We start from the raw sequence: 21,447 nt of genomic DNA on the forward strand, positions 1-21,447 counted from the left end.
TTATCTCCAAAAATTAATTGCTCTTTTTCAAACACGGTTTTAAAAAGATAAAAACGTCTTGTTGTGGTTTTGAAGCCTGATTTGATTTCTTATGAAGTCCAAACATCCTGAAAAACACTTAACAAAAGAGTTAGCAAATAAAAATCCTCACACTCTCAAAGTGTTTTAGCTCACGATTTTTAGGTGATCACTCAAAGTTCTTTTCACTTGTTCAAAGGATGATAGGGAGTCAAAAATCAGCAATCAAAAACCAAAACAACCTTTTATGGGTAAAAGAAAAGAGAAAGAAAGATGAAGAGATTTTTATATGGATCCGCCTTAACTGTCCTAAGGCTGGGTTTCTCTTCAGGCAGCATGGTTTCTCTTCCACCACTCCCACTGGATTTCTCTTCAGAAGTGATTCAAGCCAAAAAACGTTCTTTTTAATGTTTTTTTTTGTTTTTTAATAACAGGCGATCACAAAGGAGTAAAGGTACAGTCCGGATCCAACAAGAAATAATAAAAGAGATTTGTGAAGAGATGAGCAGATGAAAAGATGAAATGAAAACAAACCAGCCAAAGTGGCTCTGATACCACTTGATACGCCCTAAATTGGAGGATCACTTTAGCTGGGTGTTGGATATGATCCGAGAAGGCAAATGGCACTTCTGGAACATAGACGAATTGAAAGGATCGTCAAGAGATGCGGAATGTCTCTTGATATACCCACAATCTAAGGCTAACCACCTAAGAAAGAATGTAGTGCGTTGGTTAACCACCAAACTACACACAAAGATGAATTGGCTGACCACCAAATCAACATGCCGGTTCACACCAATGAACTAGCTAAAGAGCACTCTCTCTCACTCAGAGAAAAGAAGAAAACGAAAATAAACTCAAACTTAGACTGATTTTATTCATAGAATGAGACTACATATATATAGTGTTTGTAGTCAAAGAGAAATAAATAAGAACACGAAAAATAATACATAGAAAATAGAAATATTGACTAAAAATAATAATTGAGTCAAAGACTCAGTCTTCTGTGCAGATTGGTCAAGGATGACCTTTCGGCTACTGTCCAGGTTCATCCGAACCAGATGGGTGCACAGCGGTAAGGAGAAGGACACACGTGGGACTGTTCGGATGGTCCACCGGGTGAAAATGCATGTCAGTCTTTGGGTTCTTCCGGACCCAAGCTAAGTCTTGCTCGACTATTGTCCTTAGAATGTTGACAAGATTGGGAAAGACGAGCCCTGGTACGGTCAGTTCACTCGTCTGGTCGTGGTTCCAGCTGATACTCCATTGCGGACGTACGTGGGTCGATCTGGTACACGGCTCGGTTAGTCTGATTGGTACGGTCGGATGGGCGAACCTCGGTTGAATTGTTCAGGACGTCCTGATCTCCATGCTGAGCTGGTTCCATGTTCTGATCCATGGACTGGGGCACATCAGAACTTCTAGTAGTGATCAAGAATAAGCTGAGCAAGAACCAGTTCAAGAAGCTGAACAATTGGTGCAACCATTAAGAAGAAGCACTAGGATAAGAAAGGATCCATCTAACTGGGTCAACACAAGAGTTTACTACCATGCACAGGTAGTGGAGCATCCCTCACAGGCTGTATGTTATTTTGCGCAATGCCCTGAAGAACATTGTACATTCATGGTCAGCTTGGATGAAAGTTATGTACTAAGGTCATATGAAGAGGCTATGCTAGAACAGGGTATGGAGATATTCAGTGGGAGACGAAGCTGAAGCAATGATTAAGAATGACACTTGGTATGAGAGTGAGCTGCCTGAAGGAAAGAAAGCTATGTCTAGTAGATGGATCTTCACAATAAAATACCTTATAAATGGACTCGGCATCATCTCATGATTGAGAAACCCGTAGAAAGAAGATGACGCGGAGTAACAATGACAAAAGGAAACAATTTAGTGGTGCAAGTTCTCAACCATCTAAAGTGAAGCAGATCCTTCCAACAATATCAGAAGTGTGAGAACATTATACAAGAACTAAGGAGGACAGAGACCGGTGTCTATGCAGCTACTGTCAGAATAACTTTTCGTGTCTCACCACATCAGGGACTTTGAACCTGGAGAAATGTGGGAACCGAAATTCACCCTTGTCGATTTCCGTAAATTAAGGAACTTAGGGAAAACCCTAATTTCCCAGAGGACCCGACTATCTGCGGAACCGCACACAAGCAATCAAGTTAACGATGGGAATAAGTAAAAGTATTTTGAAAACGAGATTGAGAGCAAGAAGGATCTTATTTTGATTATGTGTAAGAGTGGTACAACGAGGTAAAGCCTTAGCTGCGAGAGCCGTCGGCGAGTTTCCTAGTTCGAGAAATCTTAAGACTAAAACCCTAGTTGAGACGCAGCTCGATAACAAAAACGGAAATATTCCTAAGTGCTAAGTTTTGGTGGTGAGAGCTCTGAAAATCGTATCTCTTCTTCTGTCCTTGGCCTTCTGCTTATATACTCCTCCCTAGGCGGTTTAGTCCTTCCTTTTCGCCCAGATTCGAATCTATCGGAAATCTTCCATTTATCTCGATCTTTCCATTTTTCTTCGGAAATCTTTTATTTATCTTCAAACTTGACATTTATCTTCAAACTTGACATTTATGTTCTTTCTGCGAGTAAATAGTCAAACCGTCATTGTATCTTTGGGCTGGACATCGTCTAAATCGTGAATAGGCTTTTATCACGTTTTAGGACTTTCCGAGCCGTTTTGCGATAAAACCGTTTTACGATTTTAGGCGAGATCGTTTCCTGATACGATGCCGTTTTCATAAAACATCTCGATTTAATCGTATATTTTGACAATGTACGATGTTCCGTCTAATCGTTGACGTTTTATATGATCTTCCCGAATTTTACGAGAAAAGAAGACTTTTTCGATTTTTATCGTAAAACTCGAATGGTAAGACGGATCGAGATGAAACGAGAGACGTTTCGACCATGGTTCAGAGCATGATCGAATCGAAGGACGTATGTCTTGTGCTGAGAATGCGGGGGAGCGAGGCTCAGGACGGACAGCTCGACGTACGGCGAGCCGAACCGGGTTGGTTCAGCTCTCCGTACGGCTAACTGATTTGAGGTGATCAGCTCGCCGTACGGCGAGCTGGTCCGGGACGAGCCTGTTTGTCGTGCGGCGAGCTGAACTGGCTGGTTCGGCTTGTCGCACGTCAAACTGGTTCGGTCGAACCTGCTTGTAGTGTGGCGGATGCGGTTTTTGCTGTTTTTCGCTTAACTTAGGCAATCGTGTAATCAGAGATTGTTTCGTTCGTTTTTCCGAGATGACAATTTCCAAGTTTCGTGCAGATTTCCTTTGTTCGGAAAGTCCTTAGAATTTTATAAAACAAATTCTCGTGTTTATAAAACGTATCTTTATTTTTGCGGAAAGTTTTGGTCATTGATTCCGTCGTACCGATTTTGACCCCAACAAGAAACATCTCGAGGTTTGCAAAAACTATCAAGCGTGGTTAGCAGTAATAAAATATAAACAAGAAAATGTCTCTGAGGATGGGAAGCTCAAGGCGAGTAAAGTTACTGAAGCTGTGTTTATAGAAGCTACGGGCGAGATGATTGTGATGGGCCAAATGACTTTAGCGTTTGTCGATAGTGTGGCCTGGAAGCATTTCTGTAAAAAGGTTTGTTGTTCTTAAGTGTTATTCATCTTGCTCTAAGTGTTTGTTGTTTTTATTTTCATATAATCTATGGCTATGTTTTATATGTCTGTAGATAAAGCTAGGATACAATCCTCATTCAAGAAGGGCTTTGACTAAAGACATCGTGAAAACGTATGTGGAAAAGACAGAGGAATTGAAGAGATGTTTTTTATGCAACAAACAAAGTTTGTTCATCACTACAGATATTTGGGTTTCCCAAACAACATGTAATACATTAGAAACATACTTGATTAACAAGTTAACATTTTTCGAGAAACTAATTCACATTCGTTATTACTTTATGCTTTGTAGGTGATAGTTACATGGTCATTACGGTGCATTATATTAATGCTTTGTGGCGACTCAAGAAGCTGATCATAGGATTTAAACACGTAACGGATCACAAAGTTCAGACTATAGCATATGTTTTATTATATTGCTTGGCTGAATAGGGAGTTGAGAGGGTCTTATGTGTTACCGTTGACAATGCAACTGGCAATAGTTAAAAATTAAGGAAGTTTCAGAGTGCGTTTGCATTAGTTTCTGATCAGTCTCTAGTTTTAGATGGTGAATTCTTTCACAGAGATGTAGTGCCGATATAATAAACCTGATTGTGAGGGGTGGAATGGCTGAAATAGATCAGAATGTGGCTGCTATAAAAAAATGCTATTTTGTATGTAAGATCACATACAAATTGGTTGAGGTCTTTTGAGCGTATGGTTGACTCGGGTAAGCTAACAAGAGGAATCTTGCTTTTGGATGTCAAGACAAGGTGGAATTTAACATACCTGATGTTGACAACAGCTCAGAAGTTCAAGGTGGAATTTGAGAAGATGGAGGCAAAAGACAAGTTGTACAACAACTATTTCTGTGAGATAGAGAATGGTTCTAACAGGATTGGTCCTCCTCATCATAGAGATTGGAATGCAATTGAGAAATTATGTAGGTTTTTTATGTATCTTTTAACTCAACCTTGGCGGTTTGAACTTCAACTTCTCTAATTCGTATAAGTGTCATACGAGGTGGTCACCATTGCAACAAATCTGATGGCACTCACCAACAGCTATGATCCTGAATTGAAGTCCAAGGCAACAGAAATGTTGAAAAAAATCGACAAGTATTGGGATGGTGTCAAGAATTTGAACAAGATGGTAATGGTTGCGACTGTTTCTTATCCGACCAAGAAATTGGAGCTTGTGAAGTTGTGCTTTGAGGAATTGTAGGATATGATACTATAGAGTATAAAGAGATGTACGAGTCCTTGATATGTGTCTTGAGAAGTTTGTTCAAGGAATATTGTGCAATATTTCAAAGTAGTTCTGATCCAGATGACCAATCATCTCAGCCTACCAACACATTACAGTCTTCTCGAGAGCAGTTTAGTGAAAGAATGGAGATAGTTGATGATTGTGTAGGCTACAAGCGGATTGATGTTAGGTACTACCTCTTATACATTTTCTATACATTTTTTTCTATGCAATAACATTCTAAACATTTTCTATAGGTATAAACAAAAGCTGAACAAGATTGGGGTTAGAGAGAAAAGGGAACGAGATTTGTGTGTTCAAACTTAAGTGTGTTTGGGTTCGGATTTATAAGGTATTTGAGTTATTTTTGGTTTATTTTTGTCTATTGTGGTTACTTTGGTTACAAGAAATTAGACTCAAACATGATCCATTTAGACATCGGATTCACATGGATCTTGTAAAGCTTCACCGAAACGATCCGAACCCGATGGGTTCCGAACCGAAACCGTACTGAAAATTTAAAAAATCTGAATGGAACTTTTAAGCTCGAATCCAAAAGTCAAAAACCCAGTTAGACCAAACTGAACCGGAACAGTACACCGAACACCGATGCCTAAAATAAACTATCAAACTGGTTTATTTCAATGAAATGAAATAAAAATAAACCAACTTTGAGACCGGGTCGTTACACCACCAATTAGCCTATTTGTTTTGTGAAGTTTAGCGAAGTTGAACTTGAAGGATAACACCTATAGGCTATAGAGAAATTTATGATCAGTTGATCTAGCAAACATGTATTTCATAGATAGAAATTGAAGGGTTTGTCTGACGACCAATACTAATTAAATACTTGAGCAAGAAATTCCGAAGTACGGAGGCGAGATCAAATGGATTAGAATTATATTACATAAACCGATAATTCACAACGTTCAAAAATTATCGAAAAATGATAGGCAAAAAAGGCTATTATTATGCTAATAATAAGCTAAACAAAGAGAAAGGATGTCATTGCGGTTGATCGGGCTCAGGAGGCGGAGATGGCCCAAACTCGAGGTTTGGGTAGACACCCGGTGGCCTCTCTCTGGGTTGAATCGAGAGCAACTGTGTTGAATCACCCACCACATCTGCCCAACCATAGTGCGGCTCGGCCCTTCACACAAACATGATCCATTAATAAACCTCACACAAATCACAAAAATTTCTTACAGTGTAAATTATTCTCTCTTACTCGTAGTATGTTTCTTCGTCCACCACTATGTCCCAGCTTTCTCCTGTCGTACTTTTTCCATACTTGTGAACCTTTCTGCGATCAATGACCTTATATTAGACCTCGACTGTTTCAAATGCCATTTTGTGTATGTTGTTGATTCATTTAAAAAATAATCAACAATTGAGGGCTTAGTAATGAAAACTCCTTACCCGTTTCCAAAGTGTTCCTCTCCCCACGTCCTTGACCAACCTAGAGATGTGGGAGAAAATCTGATTTAGGCAGGATTACAAACATAGCTAAATAAGAGAATTTAAGTAAGAAGAACAAGAAGAAACTGACGGTCGCTATTAGGTGAAACATGCCAAGTCTCCCCCTGCCGCGAACCTATCCCACTGAAAAATTTCTCTTCCCACTTGTCTCCCCACTTTGTCCCCAGCTCTGTCTCAGCCCACTTATCTGTCCTGAATAGTTCACCGATAACAAAATATAAAAACTATTAAACAAAAGATTAGTGTTCCAACTGGGTCAGTAGGATGCTTCTTGCTCTTATACGTCTTAATGCCAAAAGTTTAAGACTAGCAAAATAAAATAAAGAAGTTAGAGAAAACCATTTGAGAACAGATCCTCTTCCATCATAATGTTCCCCCCACTTTTCCCACCATGACTGCTCATTTAGTCTACCATACTTATGTGCTCCTTTCTCTGTCCATCCTTTAGCGTCGTACTTCTCCCACCTGGTTTTCATTGAATGATAGTTTTAGTCCAGCTTCTCTCTTATATCAAAAGAAAAGTAGACACTGCAAGGTAATATATTTACAATTAGTGATGTTATTGACCTACCATTTCTCGTACCAACCAGCATTTTCAGTTCCTGATTTAGCTTGTTTTTGTGCACTCCTTTCAATCCTCGCTAGATTACTGAAGTTCAATAAAGTGTAAGAATCTAACAATTTAGATTTTTTAGCAAATGGAATGATAGAATATAGACCTCCACTCATCTTGATGAAGGACTTCTTGCCAAGTTTCCCACCAAGAGTCACCCTCAGCATTTTTACCAGATTTCTCAACGCCTGCAAGAAGTTCACTCATAGAATTGACACACCAGTAAATAATAAGACAAAAAACGAACTAGACTAAGTGAGATTTTAACAATTTCAATGAAAAAACAACACCATTTTAGCATCCCAATTCGACCAACTCTGAAGAAATGCTTCCAAGTTTCTACCACATATCAAGTCATATCTGATGTTTTTTTCCAAGAAATGAACAATAACAAGGAGTGTAGGATAGGGAAAAAACCTAATTCTTTGTATCCGGTCCAGTCACTTTTCTCCCACCACTGTCATGAATACCAAGAAATCTAATTAAAAGCGTCCACCTGGGGTGATACTTGATGGGGTAACGAAGATAACCTCATAAGGTTTTCTCACCAAAAAAAAAAACAAGGGAGCTTGTCAAATTGAAATATAGAAAAAACATGTTGTACCGTTTCAGTCCACTCAGAAGAAGCATCATGAGATCGACCGCCCATCCTAGTCCACCTACATCTGTACCCATTTTCTCCGAGGTCCTGTCCGCTTTCTCTGAACCAAGTACTGCCATCTTCATTAATCCCAGATTCATTCACATTCTCATTCAACAAATCGATGCCCCAATCCTTTTCATTAGCAATCCCAGTGTCTACAGTTATGGCACTGACAAGGTGAAAACAAGCAACATGACAGGGGAACGCACAAGGACAGAGAAGTTAAGTCACCTCTTTTAGGCGGAGTATCACGGGACTGAGGGCCAGTAAGCCTTGGAGTGCAACGAGGGTAGAACTTTTCCTGCTTGGACACAAACCGAGACCTGCCACAAACCCCACAATTGATGAACAATTCAAGCCCATCTCTTTTGGAAAAAAAAAAAAAGAAACTTACTTGGGAGATGCAAATGGCATTGCGGAGGAAGAAGGTTTGATTCCGGCTCCATGTGCGCTGGTCTTCTGCTCGAAACGCCGTTCCTCCGACTGGCCGATCGGTGCTAGCATATCTGCGCAGCAGCTAAATCGTTTCCGAGTATCAAACCATAGCAGCCTCCTCGTCCACTTTTTCAGGCGCAATTCATGATTACTTGTGCCAACGCCAAATCGAACAAGAGAGACTGCGGAGCTAGCCCCCATTGTTTCACAGACGCGACATTGGAGTTGAATTGTAGCTCCTTTTGGATCCGTGGAAGCTAGCTAGAGAGAGAGAGAGAAGTAATGAGTCTGGGAGAAGAGGAACCCCGAGACCGGATTTATATTCTCTTTTTTTTTTTCTTGGATTCTTCTCAATACTCGCTCAAGATGTTTAAAAAGACATTTATAACCCTAGTATAAAATACAACAAACACTAATTTTCTTTAAAATACCCAAACTAATTTTTATTTGCTAATAAAATAAAAAAAACTATTTTGGATCCCTGTTTAATATACGAACTAATTTTCGTTACCTATTAAATACACAAATTTTTGAAATTCGCAGATTTTACACATTATTTTATATAATGTTAACTATATTTAACGGAAGTGACGACAACGTTAGTGTTTGATTAACACATGTTTAAATTTTTGAAAATAATTTATTTTAAATTTACACAAACTATTTTTCATTAAAAAGAAGTTCAGGATAACCTTTGCATGATATTTTCTTGAATTTATCAAAACAATTCTCAAATTCAAGAATGTCTTCATAAATATGTAAATATACTTCTTGAATGTAAGTTGTGTATTTAGAAAGTTTTTCTGAAATTTGTAATAAATTTTGTTGATTTTTGTAATATGCATATTTAATAAAATATTACTCAATACTTAACATCTTTTGAAAATTTACGAATATGCTTTAAGATATATATAATATTTATTTAAATATCAAATTTATGAAAGTTTTCTTCCAAAAACATTAAGAAAAATGTTATATATATATTTAAGAATATTTTATTAAATAAACATATAAGTCAAATTTAATAAGGTATTCATAAAGGTCTTTCAAATACACATTGAAAAAGTATTTTTAATAAATAATTTAAGAAAGTTTTCCTAAATTTTATGAAGGTATTAAATATATTTATCAATATTTTTCTAGATTTTAGAACGTTATTATAATTACTGAAGAAATTTTTTTTAAAGCCAAATTCAGAAATATATCATCATTCACATTCAGGTAGGTCTTTCTAACTTTAAAAAAAAAAAAAATTTTGAAAATCAAAACAAAATTTAAAGCTTTCGAAATATGTATTCCAAAAGTATGTTTTCATTGTATGAATTCTTATTATTTTTAAAGCTTTCGAGATTATTTTTTAAACCCAAATTCAGAAATATATCATCATACACATTCAGGAAGGTCTTTCTAACTTTTTTTTTAAAAAAATTGTTTTGAAAATCAAAACAAAATTTAAAGCTTTTCGAAATATGTATTCCAAAAGTATGCTTTCTAACCTTTGTCTCTCTCAGTTTTGGTGGTGTCCCAGAAACCACTCAGTAAGAAGATATGAGTGGCATAGCCTAGAATTGTCGGAGCTTACCTGACCAAGAAGCATCTCCGGAAATTGCATCGTTGTTTTACTCCTTCTTTTCTTTTTCGTTCAGAACAAAAAACAGTTATTCTTTTCTTCAGGATTTTCAGTTTGAATTTGGTTATAATAAATTGTTCACCATGGAACCTGAGGGTCGAAGCGGTGGACTATCTCTTTTTTATTTAGATTCCTTTGATGTTACAATTCTTTTTTCCAACAATCGTATGATCGATATTGAGACTACCATAGAGGGACACAAAGTCTACATTACTTTTGTTTATGGTGATCCGGTTATCAATTACCGAAAAAACATATGGGAAACACTTGACCAGAATAAGCCTCACCTGTACTGGACCATGGCTCATGCTTGGAGATTTCAATGAAATAACCAGCAACCTCGAGAAAAAGGAGGTCGCAAGCGTAATGAATCGACCTTCCTGCCTTTCAAGAACATGCTCGCCAATTGTGGGATGATCGAATTCCCCTACCTAGGCAACCCTCTCTCTTGGGTAGGCAATAGAAGCAATGGCAAAGTTTAATGTCGGCTGGACCGGGCAGTAGGGAATGTGGATTGGCACCATTGTTCTTCCCACACGAATGTGGAGTATCTTCGCCTATGGGGCTCAGACCATCGTTCTATCCTCACACGCTTCCTCTCTGGTAAAAAGACCGGACGAAGAGGCTTTAAGTTTGACTAGAGATGCATCGGTAAAGAGGGATTCCGCGACGCCATACTGCATGGTTGGAACGATCCAACTTTCTTTGATCGAGACGATCTCCACGACAGAATTGAGCTGTGCCGAAAATTTATCTCTTGCTGGAAACGGGCAAATCCTTCCAACACCGCAAAAAAAGATAAAGGACATAAAATCCCAGCTCGAGCAAGCTCAGCTCAATGAAAACTTCTCAAACGAAGCGATTTTGAATCTTAAATGGAATATTTGTGCAGCCTTCCGAAACGAGGAACTTTATTGGAAGCAGGGACCGAAATACAAAACTTTTTCACGCCACTACCAAGCAGCGGAGAGCGAGGAACCGTGTCTTAAGGCTACGCCGATCAAATGGTACCTGGGCGGACACGGAAGACGACCTGGAACAAGTGGCCACAGGCTATTTTCAAACTTTGTTCACTTCATCAAACCCCTCGGATTTTGATGATTCTCTCAGGTACATTACGGAGAAGGTAACCCTAGCCATGAATAAAGCCCAGTACGAAACAAAATAACAAAGGATTGCACTGGATAGCCTGGAAAGATATTTGCACTCTTGAGGATAAAGGTGGACTCGGCTTTCGAGATCCCAGAAATTTCAATCTCGCATTACTTGCAAAGCAACTTTGGAGGTTAATCCAACATCCATCGTCTCTCCTTGCTAGAGTTTTAAAAGGGAGATACTTCCGGCTCTCGACCCCTATGGACGTCGTATAGGCAAGCTCTCCATCTTACGTATGGCGCAGCTTGATGGCCACTCAGCCACTCTTGAAAGCCGGCCTGAGACTTTCTATTGGCTCGGGTAACAACACTATCGTCTGGTCTGACAACTGGATACCAGACACGAAGCCACAGCCAACCACTCCTTGCGGCCCCTCCTTCAACCCAAACCTCCGCATCTGTGATCAGTTTGACTCAACATCTCAAGGTTGGAACTTACCAAAGCTTCAAAGCTTAATATCACATGACGACATCCCTCTCATTCAGAGCCTGAGACTCCCCAGATCCTCCCGCTCAGATGGCTACTGCTGGGCTCCCACGAAGTCTGGCGCCTACACCGTCCAGTCCGGGTATGCTCTCGCGATGGAAATGGATTCAACTCGCGCCCCGCCCCTTGTCTTGGAACCTAGTACCACTAGTCTGAAAGCCAAAGTTTGGTCCATCAAAACTTCAAGAAAGATAAAACACTTCATTTGGAATGCGTTATCAGACTGTGTACCGGTTTGTAGTCGTATCTCCGATCGCCATTGTGCTACAGACAGGAACTGCCCTTGCTGCGGACCCGATAATGAGACCGTCAACCACCTACTCTTCGTGTGCCCACCTTCTGTTCAGGTATGGGCCCTTGCCCATATTCCTCACTCTTCGGGTCTCTTCCCGAGCACATCAAACCTAAGCAATCTCCACCACCTCCTCTGGCGGGCACAAGGACTTGGCATTCCATCCTCGATCCTAGATAATGTGCCCTGGATTCTGTGGTTTTTTTGGAAAGCTAGAAACGAATGTCTTTTTAACGGGATAGAAACCCCTCCTCTTGATACAGTTCAAATAGCTCTATCGGAAGCAGACAATGGGAGGCTAGCGCAAATTCTACATACTTCTCCCGGCGATGAAGTAAACCTCCCACCAAACAGTGCTCAACCCCTCGGCCCCCAATGCTCGATTGATGCCTCATGGCACCAAGAAGACGCTCTATTTGGCGGAGGAATGGTCCTGAAGAACGAGGATGGGGTCACAACCTTTGGTTCCTTCTCTAGTAACCGAAGCTTAACCCCCTACATGCCGAGCTTCATACTCTGTTGTGGGCCATGAAATCCTCACTCCAGCTGGGCCATCTGGATATGACCTTTGAGACTGAGTGTCAACAATTGGGCAAGTTCATTAAAGAAGATAAAGAAGAAGACTGGCCATCCTTAATGGTCGAATTTGAAGAGTTTCACGACCTTCATTTTATTTTTAACTTTTGTTCTATTCGTTTAATCCCTCGTTCATGTAATATCCGAGCCGACAACCTTGCAAAAGGTGCTCGAGCCCGTGGTTCAATCTTTTCCCATGTAAACTCTAGATCCCCTAGCTGGATGGCTCAAACCAACCACACGGATCTCATTTAATAAAATATGGAGCTTTTGATGCCAAAAAAAATACAGTAGTTTTAAGGATTTTCATTGTTTTTACTTATGTTTTTCACTTTTTGACAATGGTCACGACTTGAGATGAATATATGTGTTTGTTCGAATATTATTCGAGATTTGTTTGTGATATAATGTAAAAATCTTGACATGAATTATTTTTAAAAATAATTTGTGGACAGAAGGTCCGCAATCACCAGTAACTAGAACCCAAGGCAAGCGCAGCACGGCGGCAATAGTGTGTATGTGTGGTTTACATAATGATGTCTCCTACTTTATCTTTTGTGTCTCCGTAAGAGCATCATTAATGCGGTCGCTTAACCCCGTTTCTTAATGTTATTAGCAAAAAAAAATTAGGTTAAATGCAAATAAATGTTTCTTAATTAGGGGCTAGAAGAGACGGTCTTCTGAGACATGTGTTGCCCAAAGGGCGTTCATCTCTCTCTCTCTCTCTCTCTCTCTCTCTCTCTCTCTCTCTCTCTCTCTTCTCTCTCTCTCTCTCTCTCTCTCTCTCTCTCTCTCTCTCTCAGGAATCACTCTGTGTCTCTCTCCCTAATTGATCTCTGCGTCTCCTTCTTGCTCTGTAATCGGCTATCAGAGAATTTAGAGGCGTAAATGAATGGCGAAGGAGAGGATGCATCCAAAGTAATTCACGTGAAGTTCATAAAGAAGCTTGACGCTCCGTTCAAAGTTCTGGTCACCTCCTTCGTTATCCCTTCCAGTGTCACTCGTCTCGGTCTCTCTTCCATTGTCAACTCTCTTCTCACTCTCGGTACACTTCTCTCTCGCTCTTTACCTTGTTGATTTTTTAGAGTTGTCAGTTTCGATTTCCGCTTGTACTTGTTAATTAGAGTGTACATGAAAACTTATCTATTAGTGATAACTTGGATCATTGGATGAACAGAAAAGCCTGAGCTATTTGACTTCCTGATCGATGGGGAGCTTATTCCAATGTCGCTTGAACAGTTTCTTGACGCGAAGGGAATCTCAGGGGTAATGTTTTTAATCATAATCACTCACTAAACACAGCAGATTTTCATTTCGTGTGGCACATCGAATTGGCGTTGATAGTATTTTTAAACCATTGGTTTTTGCAGGAAATGACTCTTGAAATCGAATACATAAGGGTTGTGGCATCAAAGGTGAAGATTCCGGTTCACTGAAGTCATCTCTTTATGTATAAAGGTTGATACAGCTGAATCTGGTGACACTACTACAAGACTTGATGCTTACAAGATATTACGTGGACACAAGGCGTCAGTGGAAAGTGTTACAGCTCAGAAATATGGAAGCAATGTTTGATGTTTTCCCTTGCGCTTGGCTTGTGTGTTGCAAGTGAAACTACATTGTCTTCCATCGCACCCACCTACTGTATAATGTAATTCAGGTTTGCTCGGATGGGATTGCACGATCAATGTGTGGGATACCAATGAGTCTACTTCAGAGTTGTCAGTACCAGGGAAGAAAAGAAAAGGAAATAATCAGGCTGAGGAACCTCAGTTAGAGGTACAATCAATAAAGTCTGGATGATATGCAAACTCTCTTGTCTCTTCAGATCAAGAGGAAGAGACAAATGTACTCTCTAACAGTTGTATTTTCTCAGTTGAAGTATGTAATTGCAATTTTGATATGGACTTTGTTACAGGGAGAGGCGGAGACTACACTTGTTGGACACACACAATGTGTCTCATTAGTTGTTTGGCCAGAGCATGATGTAGATTCTTGTTGATGGGACCATTCCGTAAGGACATGGGATGTTGAGACAGGGAAAGATTCATTGAACTTGGTATGCCTTCTCACAATCCTTTGCTTTCTAATGAATTCAGGCGCACACACCAGAACCCCCTTATGCTAAATTTGCTTGTGCGTAAACGTGATAAAGACAACAAGCTCAGATGCTTCTTTCAAATTATTTCCGTTTATTTTACTAATTTTTGTTTATATGTTTCAATTTTAAAATCTATGTTTAAAATGTAATTTTTTACTATGTTTTATTTAATAAATAAATTTTACTAAACAATGTTTAATATTTTTTTCTTATAAGAGCCCTTAATTAAGAGACTAGCATTGGAGCACAAAATGTCGGTGTCTCTTAACTAAGTTTTTAACTAACATTTAATACTTAAAAAGTCATTAAGAGACCTTAATGGGGTTCTAGGGTTAATGATGTTCTAAGATTTTGATTGCTGTTTTTTTTTTACAACAAAACGCTAGTAACCTAAGCAGATTCCAGACCCGTTAGCCATCTCGGGGGAATTGAATCAACATAAACCATAGCATAAGCTAGATTCCGAGTACCACGTGCCAGCTTATCCGCCATTGTGTTTTTTGCCCTTGGAATATGTTGGAAAGAGAAAGTTTGAAAAAATTCCTTACATCACAAGAATTCTTTCCATATGTGTAATGAATGATGGCAACTCTGTAGGTGTAGACACCATTTTCACCAGTTGAGAACAGTCAGTTGCAAACTCCACCTCTGAGATATGAAGGGTCTTCATGCACTCTATTTTCCAAATCAGCGCTTCGCATTCGGCATGTAAAAGTGATAGACTTCTGCGGATGTTCATGGCTCCCATCATAGTATCAGTAGATCCTTCCTTCCTATAAACCATCATTGTCCTCTAAAAATATCTTGTTCTTTCCATGCTCCATCAATATAACACCAATTGGTACCATGTAAAATTTGATTTTCAGGCAATTCCGAAAAAACTCGTGTTGAGGGTTCCTTAATTTGAGCTTCAGTCCACAGAGCACTTTCGATCTCTTCTTTACTTAGAATATCTGGTGGATCTCGGGTTTTATTTTTAAAAATCTTATCATTACGATTTTTCTAAATATACTACAATATCTATGGAAAAAGTGTAAATTTTTTTTAAGAAATGACATATATATACTAAAAAAAATTTCAATGTGGAATTTTTTATTCTCCCGTTAGCTTTAATAATATTTTTTAATTAAAATCTTAAAAGACATTTTGTTTACACTAATCCAGTATTTTATCCAGTACAATGGACTTCAAATTTGGTTCCAATAACTTCTGCCAAGCTCTCGGGTGCTCACCCATTTTCAGATTTAAAATTTGAGTGAATGTGTAACATCCCGAGTTGTGATATGTGAAAAGGCTAAAGAGAATTGATTTGACTACCTATGTCACCAAAGTTGACTTACCTTTTTCGTCACACATCCGTTTAGAACTCCAGAGTTAAGCGTGCTTGGGCTGGAGTAGTGGAAGGATGAGTGACCTATCGGGAAGTGATTCGCGATAACGTGCGAGTGAGGCCAAAGCATGGAGAAAGGTCGGATGGTGATTGTAAGGTCAGTAAACAATGATTTCGAGCCTTAGAAAATTAACGGACCGATCGCTGGAACAGGATGGGGCCCACAGGCCGAGAGAGCGGGCATGGGGGCCAATTAGCTGTGGGCGGTCGAGGCGTTATAAGTGGTATCAGAGCTGGTTAGTCATCTTAGTTCTGACCTGAGAGCGTCTTGAGACTTGTCGTGGGGCGCAACGAGGACGTTGCGTTCTTTGAGAGTGGGTGAATTGTAACATCCCGAGTTGCGATATGTGAAAAGGCTTAAGAGAATTGATTTGGTTACCTATGTCACCAAAGTTGACTTTCCTTTTCCGTTACACATCCGGTTAGAACTCTAGAGTTAAGCGTGCTTGGGCTGGAGTAGTGGAAGGATGGGTGACCTATCGGGAAGTGATTCGCGATAGCGTGCGAGTGAGGCCAAAGCACGGAGAAAGGCCGGGTGGTGATTGCAAGGTCAGTAAACAATGATTTCGAGCCTTGGAAAATTAACGGACCGATCGCTGGAACGGGGACCCACGGTCCGAGAGAGCGGGCGTGAGGGCTCATTAGCTGTGGGCGATCGGGGCGTTATAAGTGGTATCAGAGCTGGTTTGCCATCTTAGTTCTGAACTGAGAGGCGTCTTGAGACCTGTCATGGGGCGAACGAGGACGTTGCGTTCTTTGAGAGTGGGTGAATTGTAACATCCCGAGTTGTGATATGTGAAAAGGCTTAAGAAAATTGATTTTGCTACTTATGTCACCAAAGTTGCCTTACCTTTTCTGTCACACATCCGTTTAGAACTCCAGAGTTAAGCGTGCTTGGGCTGGAGTAGTGGAAGGATGGGTGACCTATCGGGAAGTGATTCGCGATAGTGTGCGAGTGAGGCCAAAGCACAGAAAAAGGTCGGGTGGTGATTGCAGGGTCAGTAAACAATGATTTCGAGCATTGGAAAATTAACAGACCGATCGTTGGAACGGGATAGAGTGGCCCATTAGCTGTGGGCGGTCGGGGCGTTATAGACTGGCCCTGAGTACTTTGTACAAGATCGACTTAACCAATCCATAAAAGATATGGGAAATACCTTCAGGAATCATCGTTTCAACCTCTTGAGCAATACACTTTTTTTCATAAGATCCTCTCTTTACGAAAGAATGAATCCAGTTTTTCTTACACGATATAGATTATTTTCTTAAGCCGTAGCTAGATTAAGAGTTCTCTTTCTTCATTTCAGGACTTATACAGTTAATATTTTTCACTTTAAAGGTCCATCTTACAAAACCGATATTTTACTATTCGAAATATAAAACATCTCATAAGCTTTTACTATGGTTCTCTGAAAAATATTTTTATCCGATGAAGTTTTGTGGATTCTATAGGTTACAATTATATACTTGAGTGGAAAGTCTACAAGAAGATGAAGTGCAAATAGAGATTGTAGTGTCAATTTTCTTATCTTGAAAAAGTCCCTGATGCTGGTACGTCAAGAAATGGATTTGAAAGAGATATGCTGACATACTTCACAAGCTGACTAATACTAATGCATATGCTAAAGAAGATCACCATGAGTGATGCTTGAGTTCTAAAATGCACTCAAAACGGGAAATATTGTTAGCGCAGATTTTCAGTGAGTTTTAGAAGTCAATATAAAATGATAAACTTTCTCATCCAAAATGTTGAGAAGTTTGAATATCTTATTGAACGACATGTACTACGCAAAAATACTTTCAACAAAAAATAGAATTGGAGCTAGAGTGACCAATTGAAGATGAGAGATTAGAATAGTTGGATGACGTGAGTGAAGATGCAGAGTTTTGACTTACAGCTTGTACCAGTTGGAAGTTCAGCAGGATCTCTTGCAACGAAATAGAACAATGGAAGAATTGAGCTGGATATTAGTTGCTGACTTAGAGACTGAAGATGGAGCCAAAATACAGGTAAAGTCAGTGCCGGTCCGGAGACAAATGGCGCTTAAGGCGCATCCGAATAATGTTACCCCGTTACAAATATTATTTTGCTACATTTTAAATATTATTAAAAAATTTTAAATACAGAATATTAATATTAATAAAGAAGCTTCTTTTTTTTCTTCTTATAAAATTGTTTATCAAGCTTGGAAAATCAAGTGTTTTAGTATGCTCATACTTTGTTGATAGTATAAATATTCAACTTAATAGTTCATAAAACATAGCTAAACATAATAATTTTTTTTAGGTTCATTATAAGAGAACCAACTACTAAAGTTCATTTTTTAGTACTCTACGGAAAGCAAGTGTTTGAATAAAAACAATCCATTATTTTAGAAAATGTTGACATTTTATGCTTTTTGCAACATTTATCAAATATTGAAGTTCTATATAACTTTTTGTCTATAAATAAAGAAAATTACAACTTAGTGAAACCAGGATATAATTAGTTTTAATTTATAAAGTTGCATTACTTTTTTCTAAGAAGTCCAGAGCATAAACATAATTATTATAATTGCGGTTGTTTAGATTTCAAAAGTTTTAAACATATAAGGAAGATTCTGATATTCACGATGCATGGCATTAATTAGCTTTTTATTTAATTAATATTATTATATTTTGTTTGATCAAAATTTAATATTATTATATATATACAATATTCTAAGTAGATTTCGACCCTGACACATTAACTCGAACTCTGGACGGCTGAATTAATTAAATAGTTATCCCCCACAAAAAGAGTTTATTCGAACCTTCATCATGTAAGTCAAGAATATAATTTTCAAACCACTGCACTAATAAAATTTGTTTGTTTCATGGCGCCCCTAAAACGCTCATATCTTTTGGCGCCTAAAACCCATGCTTTATGAGCTTTAGATTAGGACCGGGTCTGGATAAAGAACTGTTACTTGAAGCCAAGCAACATAATACAAAATTCATTAGTTTGTAATTATTATTAACCCCAAATATCCGGGTTCAATTCTTCTATGACACTATTTCATCTTATTTCTGTTACAAAAAAAAAAAGTCACAACAAAAAAGTTTTCCAAAATACTTTTTGTACAAGATTTAGAAATATCTCATAAGAAAGATTAAGAATATATCTTCGTTGGGAAGTTGATTAGGGTTATCCACAAAATATACGGGATATAAATAGATTATGGGGATATTTGTATTGAGCTTAATAGACAAAAAGATTTTTGGCGACCAAAATTTAATAAATTGTATGATGAGTGAAACACAAATAACTAAAGAAAAGATAATTTTTTGGACTATGTATTACATCATATAAACATTTGAGGCTAGTGTTTTCTTGTTAAGTGATACTTGTAAACTTACATTAAAACTCTTATGTACATAGTTATTAATTTGTATATTTTTCTGTTTATTTAAGTAGTACTTTTTGACGTTGTATTTATACTACTTTCTATATCAGACAGGTCTTGTACTTTGAGAATATATTTTTGAGTCATTTGGGTAGAAAACCATGAATAGAAAGATATTTAGGAAGTCATGCAGAAAATAAGTTAATTAGGTATTTGGATGAAGACACCAAAGCAAAGTTACCCTTCTGTCCCCTAGTAACATCAGCGTAGAATAGTAATAGGCATGCATTTGTGTAAGTCTATGCTAGGTGTGTGAGTTATCATTATTTAAATATATATATATATATATTGTATTAAATAATTCAACCCCACGTCGTGGGGATCCGGAAGAATACAAACTCCAGGACACCGGAAAAACATCGAGTATCTAAAAGAACAACGACAACAAGCCCATAAATAAGAACTAAAACTAAAACACAACGACAGCAAGCCCATAAACAAGTACTAAATCTAAAACAAGAGAATCGAGCGAGGGAAAGAAGATAGATGAAGCGCAAAGCTTCCATCTCTGAAAAGACACAGGTGGAGGAGAGCATTCCGGTGTTCCCGCGACATCTCGAGGACCGGCGTGTCCGAGACTGATCGTAGATCTTTCAAACAGTTGGCCTTCCTACCACAACCCACCTTCGGAGGTAGTCCCGCGGCTCCGAAGTCCATTTCCATAGAATCAAACTCTCAAACCTTAACTCCTTCTTTAGCTCTGTAGAGCTGCCGCCATAAATACTAGATCTACGCGCACATAACCCTAAATACACCGGTCAAGATGGGACTGCTTTGACAAGATGCACAGCGAGGAGAACTGCCATCTCCTCAGAAAGCTCTGTCGCCGACAGCCACCATCACAACCGCGGTGCACACCTCTGTGCCCCGATCACTGACTTGCGAAGCCGAGCGAGCCTCTGCACCGTCCTCTAGCAGAAAGAGCAAGCTGTTTTCCGACGAGCCCCCAGAGCATCAGCGACGCCTTGGAGATCCAACGCTTCAGTGATCTCACCACTTCGGAAGAGAGAGAGAAGTGCCTCCAGACGACCACCGGATCGCTAACTCCCGTCGGTGATGCGCAGGTTCCGATTCTCAAGGGGAGGAGAAGGATTGATCTACCGGATTGTGATGAACGGCGTCAGAATGATCCTCTCCAAACAGAAGCGATATAAAACAAGGAGAGAGGAAGGAGTTGCGCGTGGTATTCACGCCACAAAACCACACGTTGCATCTATAATACAAGGGCAATTTTGGTTTAAAACAAAAGCTGTATAGTTTGTTTTTACTATGACCATTTAGCTAAATAATGTTTGAAATGTGTCTATAGCGTGCAATTGCTCTATATTTTTTCTTATCAAGTTTTCCGCCTTCTACACGTCTTTTCGTTTTTATAATATTTGTTTTTAGAAATTGAAAAATCCTTAAACAATAGACCTATAAAGGATAGTTATAAATTTTTAATAAGCATATATTACTTTTTAATATCAAGTTTTCCGGCATGTACACGTCTTTTTGTTCGTAAAATATTTGTTTTTAATAATCAAAACATCCTTAAGCAATGGACCTATAATACTATCCACACTGGACATATTGAAATATTCAACTGTTGAATATGGTGCAGTGAGCTTGCTGAATTTTTTGAGACCCCAACGTGGATTAAACCCAGTTGAATATTTTCAACTGTTGGGTGCCATATGGCATATTATAACTGGTAGAAATGTTAGAAGCGTGTTGGCACGCACGCGCAGACATATCTGTATTTAAGTTATAAAAAAATTTGGATAACATGCAAATGTCGAATTTTAAGTGGTTAACTAGATTTTTTTGTTTTTTTTATCTCTATCCAATATTTTGAACTCATTTGTTTTATAATAAGTTATTTAAAAAAAAATTATATCCAAATTCATAATTTTTTCTGATTTATAAATAGAGATTACTTTTATTTCATTTGTATATAGAAAAAATCATTTTTCATCAATAATCAATCATAATGATGTTTTAAACATTTTCTTGTTAAATAGATCCTAATAATTATTATTTTTAATACTTAGAGTTCTTCTAGTTTTTTTAACGACAAAAATCTCAACAATTATCAATTACAATAAAAATATATGAATAAGTAGTTATGATATAGAAAAGGATAAAAATATGAAATAAAAATAGTGGGGTAAGGTGTAGAATTTTATCAAACAGAATTATTGTAATAAAGTGAATGTTGAATTATTAGGTGGAAGAGAGAGAAAATGATATGAAATGTTAAAAAAAGAAAAATAGGGTGTTGAATGTAGTAAACCATTGTACATAGTCTAAGCAATAATAATAAATTAAAACAACATATA

The 21,447-nt window shown here is 38.3% G+C and overlaps 3 protein-coding genes across 5 annotated transcripts; 2 read left to right on the top strand and 1 right to left on the bottom strand.

Annotated features, from left to right (window-relative positions):
• Positions 1-5,713: 5,713 nt before the first annotated feature.
• Positions 5,714-8,377, bottom strand: LOC103848485. The gene is made up of 11 exons (XM_009125383.3): positions 8,031-8,377; positions 7,868-7,959; positions 7,598-7,791; positions 7,411-7,450; positions 7,100-7,181; positions 6,952-7,029; positions 6,720-6,845; positions 6,451-6,572; positions 6,321-6,360; positions 6,130-6,204; positions 5,714-6,051 (listed from the first exon to the last, which is right to left on the bottom strand). Exons 1-11 carry the CDS (start codon positions 8,270-8,272, stop codon positions 5,907-5,909), a joined length of 1,236 nt encoding a protein of 411 aa, XP_009123631.1. The 5' UTR covers positions 8,273-8,377; the 3' UTR covers positions 5,714-5,906.
• Positions 8,378-8,606: 229 nt separating this feature from the next.
• On the top strand, positions 8,607-19,567 carry LOC103848487. 3 transcript variants are annotated; one of them, XM_033276661.1, is made up of 5 exons: positions 8,607-13,255; positions 13,388-13,476; positions 13,581-13,989; positions 14,129-14,269; positions 14,909-19,567. In XM_033276661.1, exon 1 carries the CDS (start codon positions 11,105-11,107, stop codon positions 12,164-12,166), a length of 1,062 nt encoding a protein of 353 aa, XP_033132552.1. In that variant the 5' UTR covers positions 8,607-11,104; the 3' UTR covers positions 12,167-13,255; positions 13,388-13,476; positions 13,581-13,989; positions 14,129-14,269; positions 14,909-19,567. The 3 variants fall into 3 exon arrangements, with proteins under 3 accessions (XP_033132552.1, XP_033132553.1, XP_009123632.2); XM_033276662.1 differs by lacking the exon at positions 14,909-19,567 and having other exon boundaries at positions 13,581-14,058; positions 14,129-14,547; XM_009125384.3 differs by lacking the exon at positions 14,909-19,567 and having other exon boundaries at positions 14,129-14,547.
• On the top strand, positions 13,099-14,212 carry LOC117125693 (ribosome biogenesis protein WDR12 homolog). The gene is made up of 6 exons (XM_033278029.1): positions 13,099-13,255; positions 13,388-13,476; positions 13,581-13,625; positions 13,669-13,750; positions 13,871-13,989; positions 14,129-14,212. The coding sequence occupies exons 1-6, from the start codon at positions 13,099-13,101 to the stop codon at positions 14,210-14,212; spliced, it is 576 nt and encodes a 191-aa protein (XP_033133920.1).
• Positions 19,568-21,447: the final 1,880 nt, after the last annotated feature.

Source organism: Brassica rapa, chromosome A08 (genome assembly GCF_000309985.2).
Source record: "Brassica rapa cultivar Chiifu-401-42 chromosome A08, CAAS_Brap_v3.01, whole genome shotgun sequence".
Lineage (NCBI taxonomy): Eukaryota > Viridiplantae > Streptophyta > Magnoliopsida > Brassicales > Brassicaceae > Brassica > Brassica rapa.

Bases quoted from the DNA above. Each gene is read 5' to 3' on its own strand.
- LOC117125693 (XM_033278029.1), top strand. From the start codon at position 13,099: ATGAATGGCGAAGGAGAGGATGCATCCAAAGTAATTCACGTGAAGTTC. The intron at 13,256-13,387 runs GTACACTTCTCT...TTGGATGAACAG, and splicing joins CAACTCTCTTCTCACTCTCG to AAAAGCCTGAGCTATTTGAC. The intron at 13,626-13,668 runs GTGAAGATTCCG...TTATGTATAAAG, and splicing joins TAAGGGTTGTGGCATCAAAG to GTTGATACAGCTGAATCTGG.
- LOC103848485 (XM_009125383.3), bottom strand. From the start codon at position 8,272: ATGGGGGCTAGCTCCGCAGTCTCTCTTGTTCGATTTGGCGTTGGCACA. The intron at 7,960-8,030 runs GTAAGTTTCTTT...GGTTTGTGGCAG, and splicing joins ATGCCATTTGCATCTCCCAA to GTCTCGGTTTGTGTCCAAGC. The intron at 6,052-6,129 runs GTAAGAGAGAAT...GTTTGTGTGAAG, and splicing joins GACGAAGAAACATACTACGA to GGCCGAGCCGCACTATGGTT.
- LOC103848487 (XM_033276661.1), top strand. From the start codon at position 11,105: ATGGCCACTCAGCCACTCTTGAAAGCCGGCCTGAGACTTTCTATTGGC.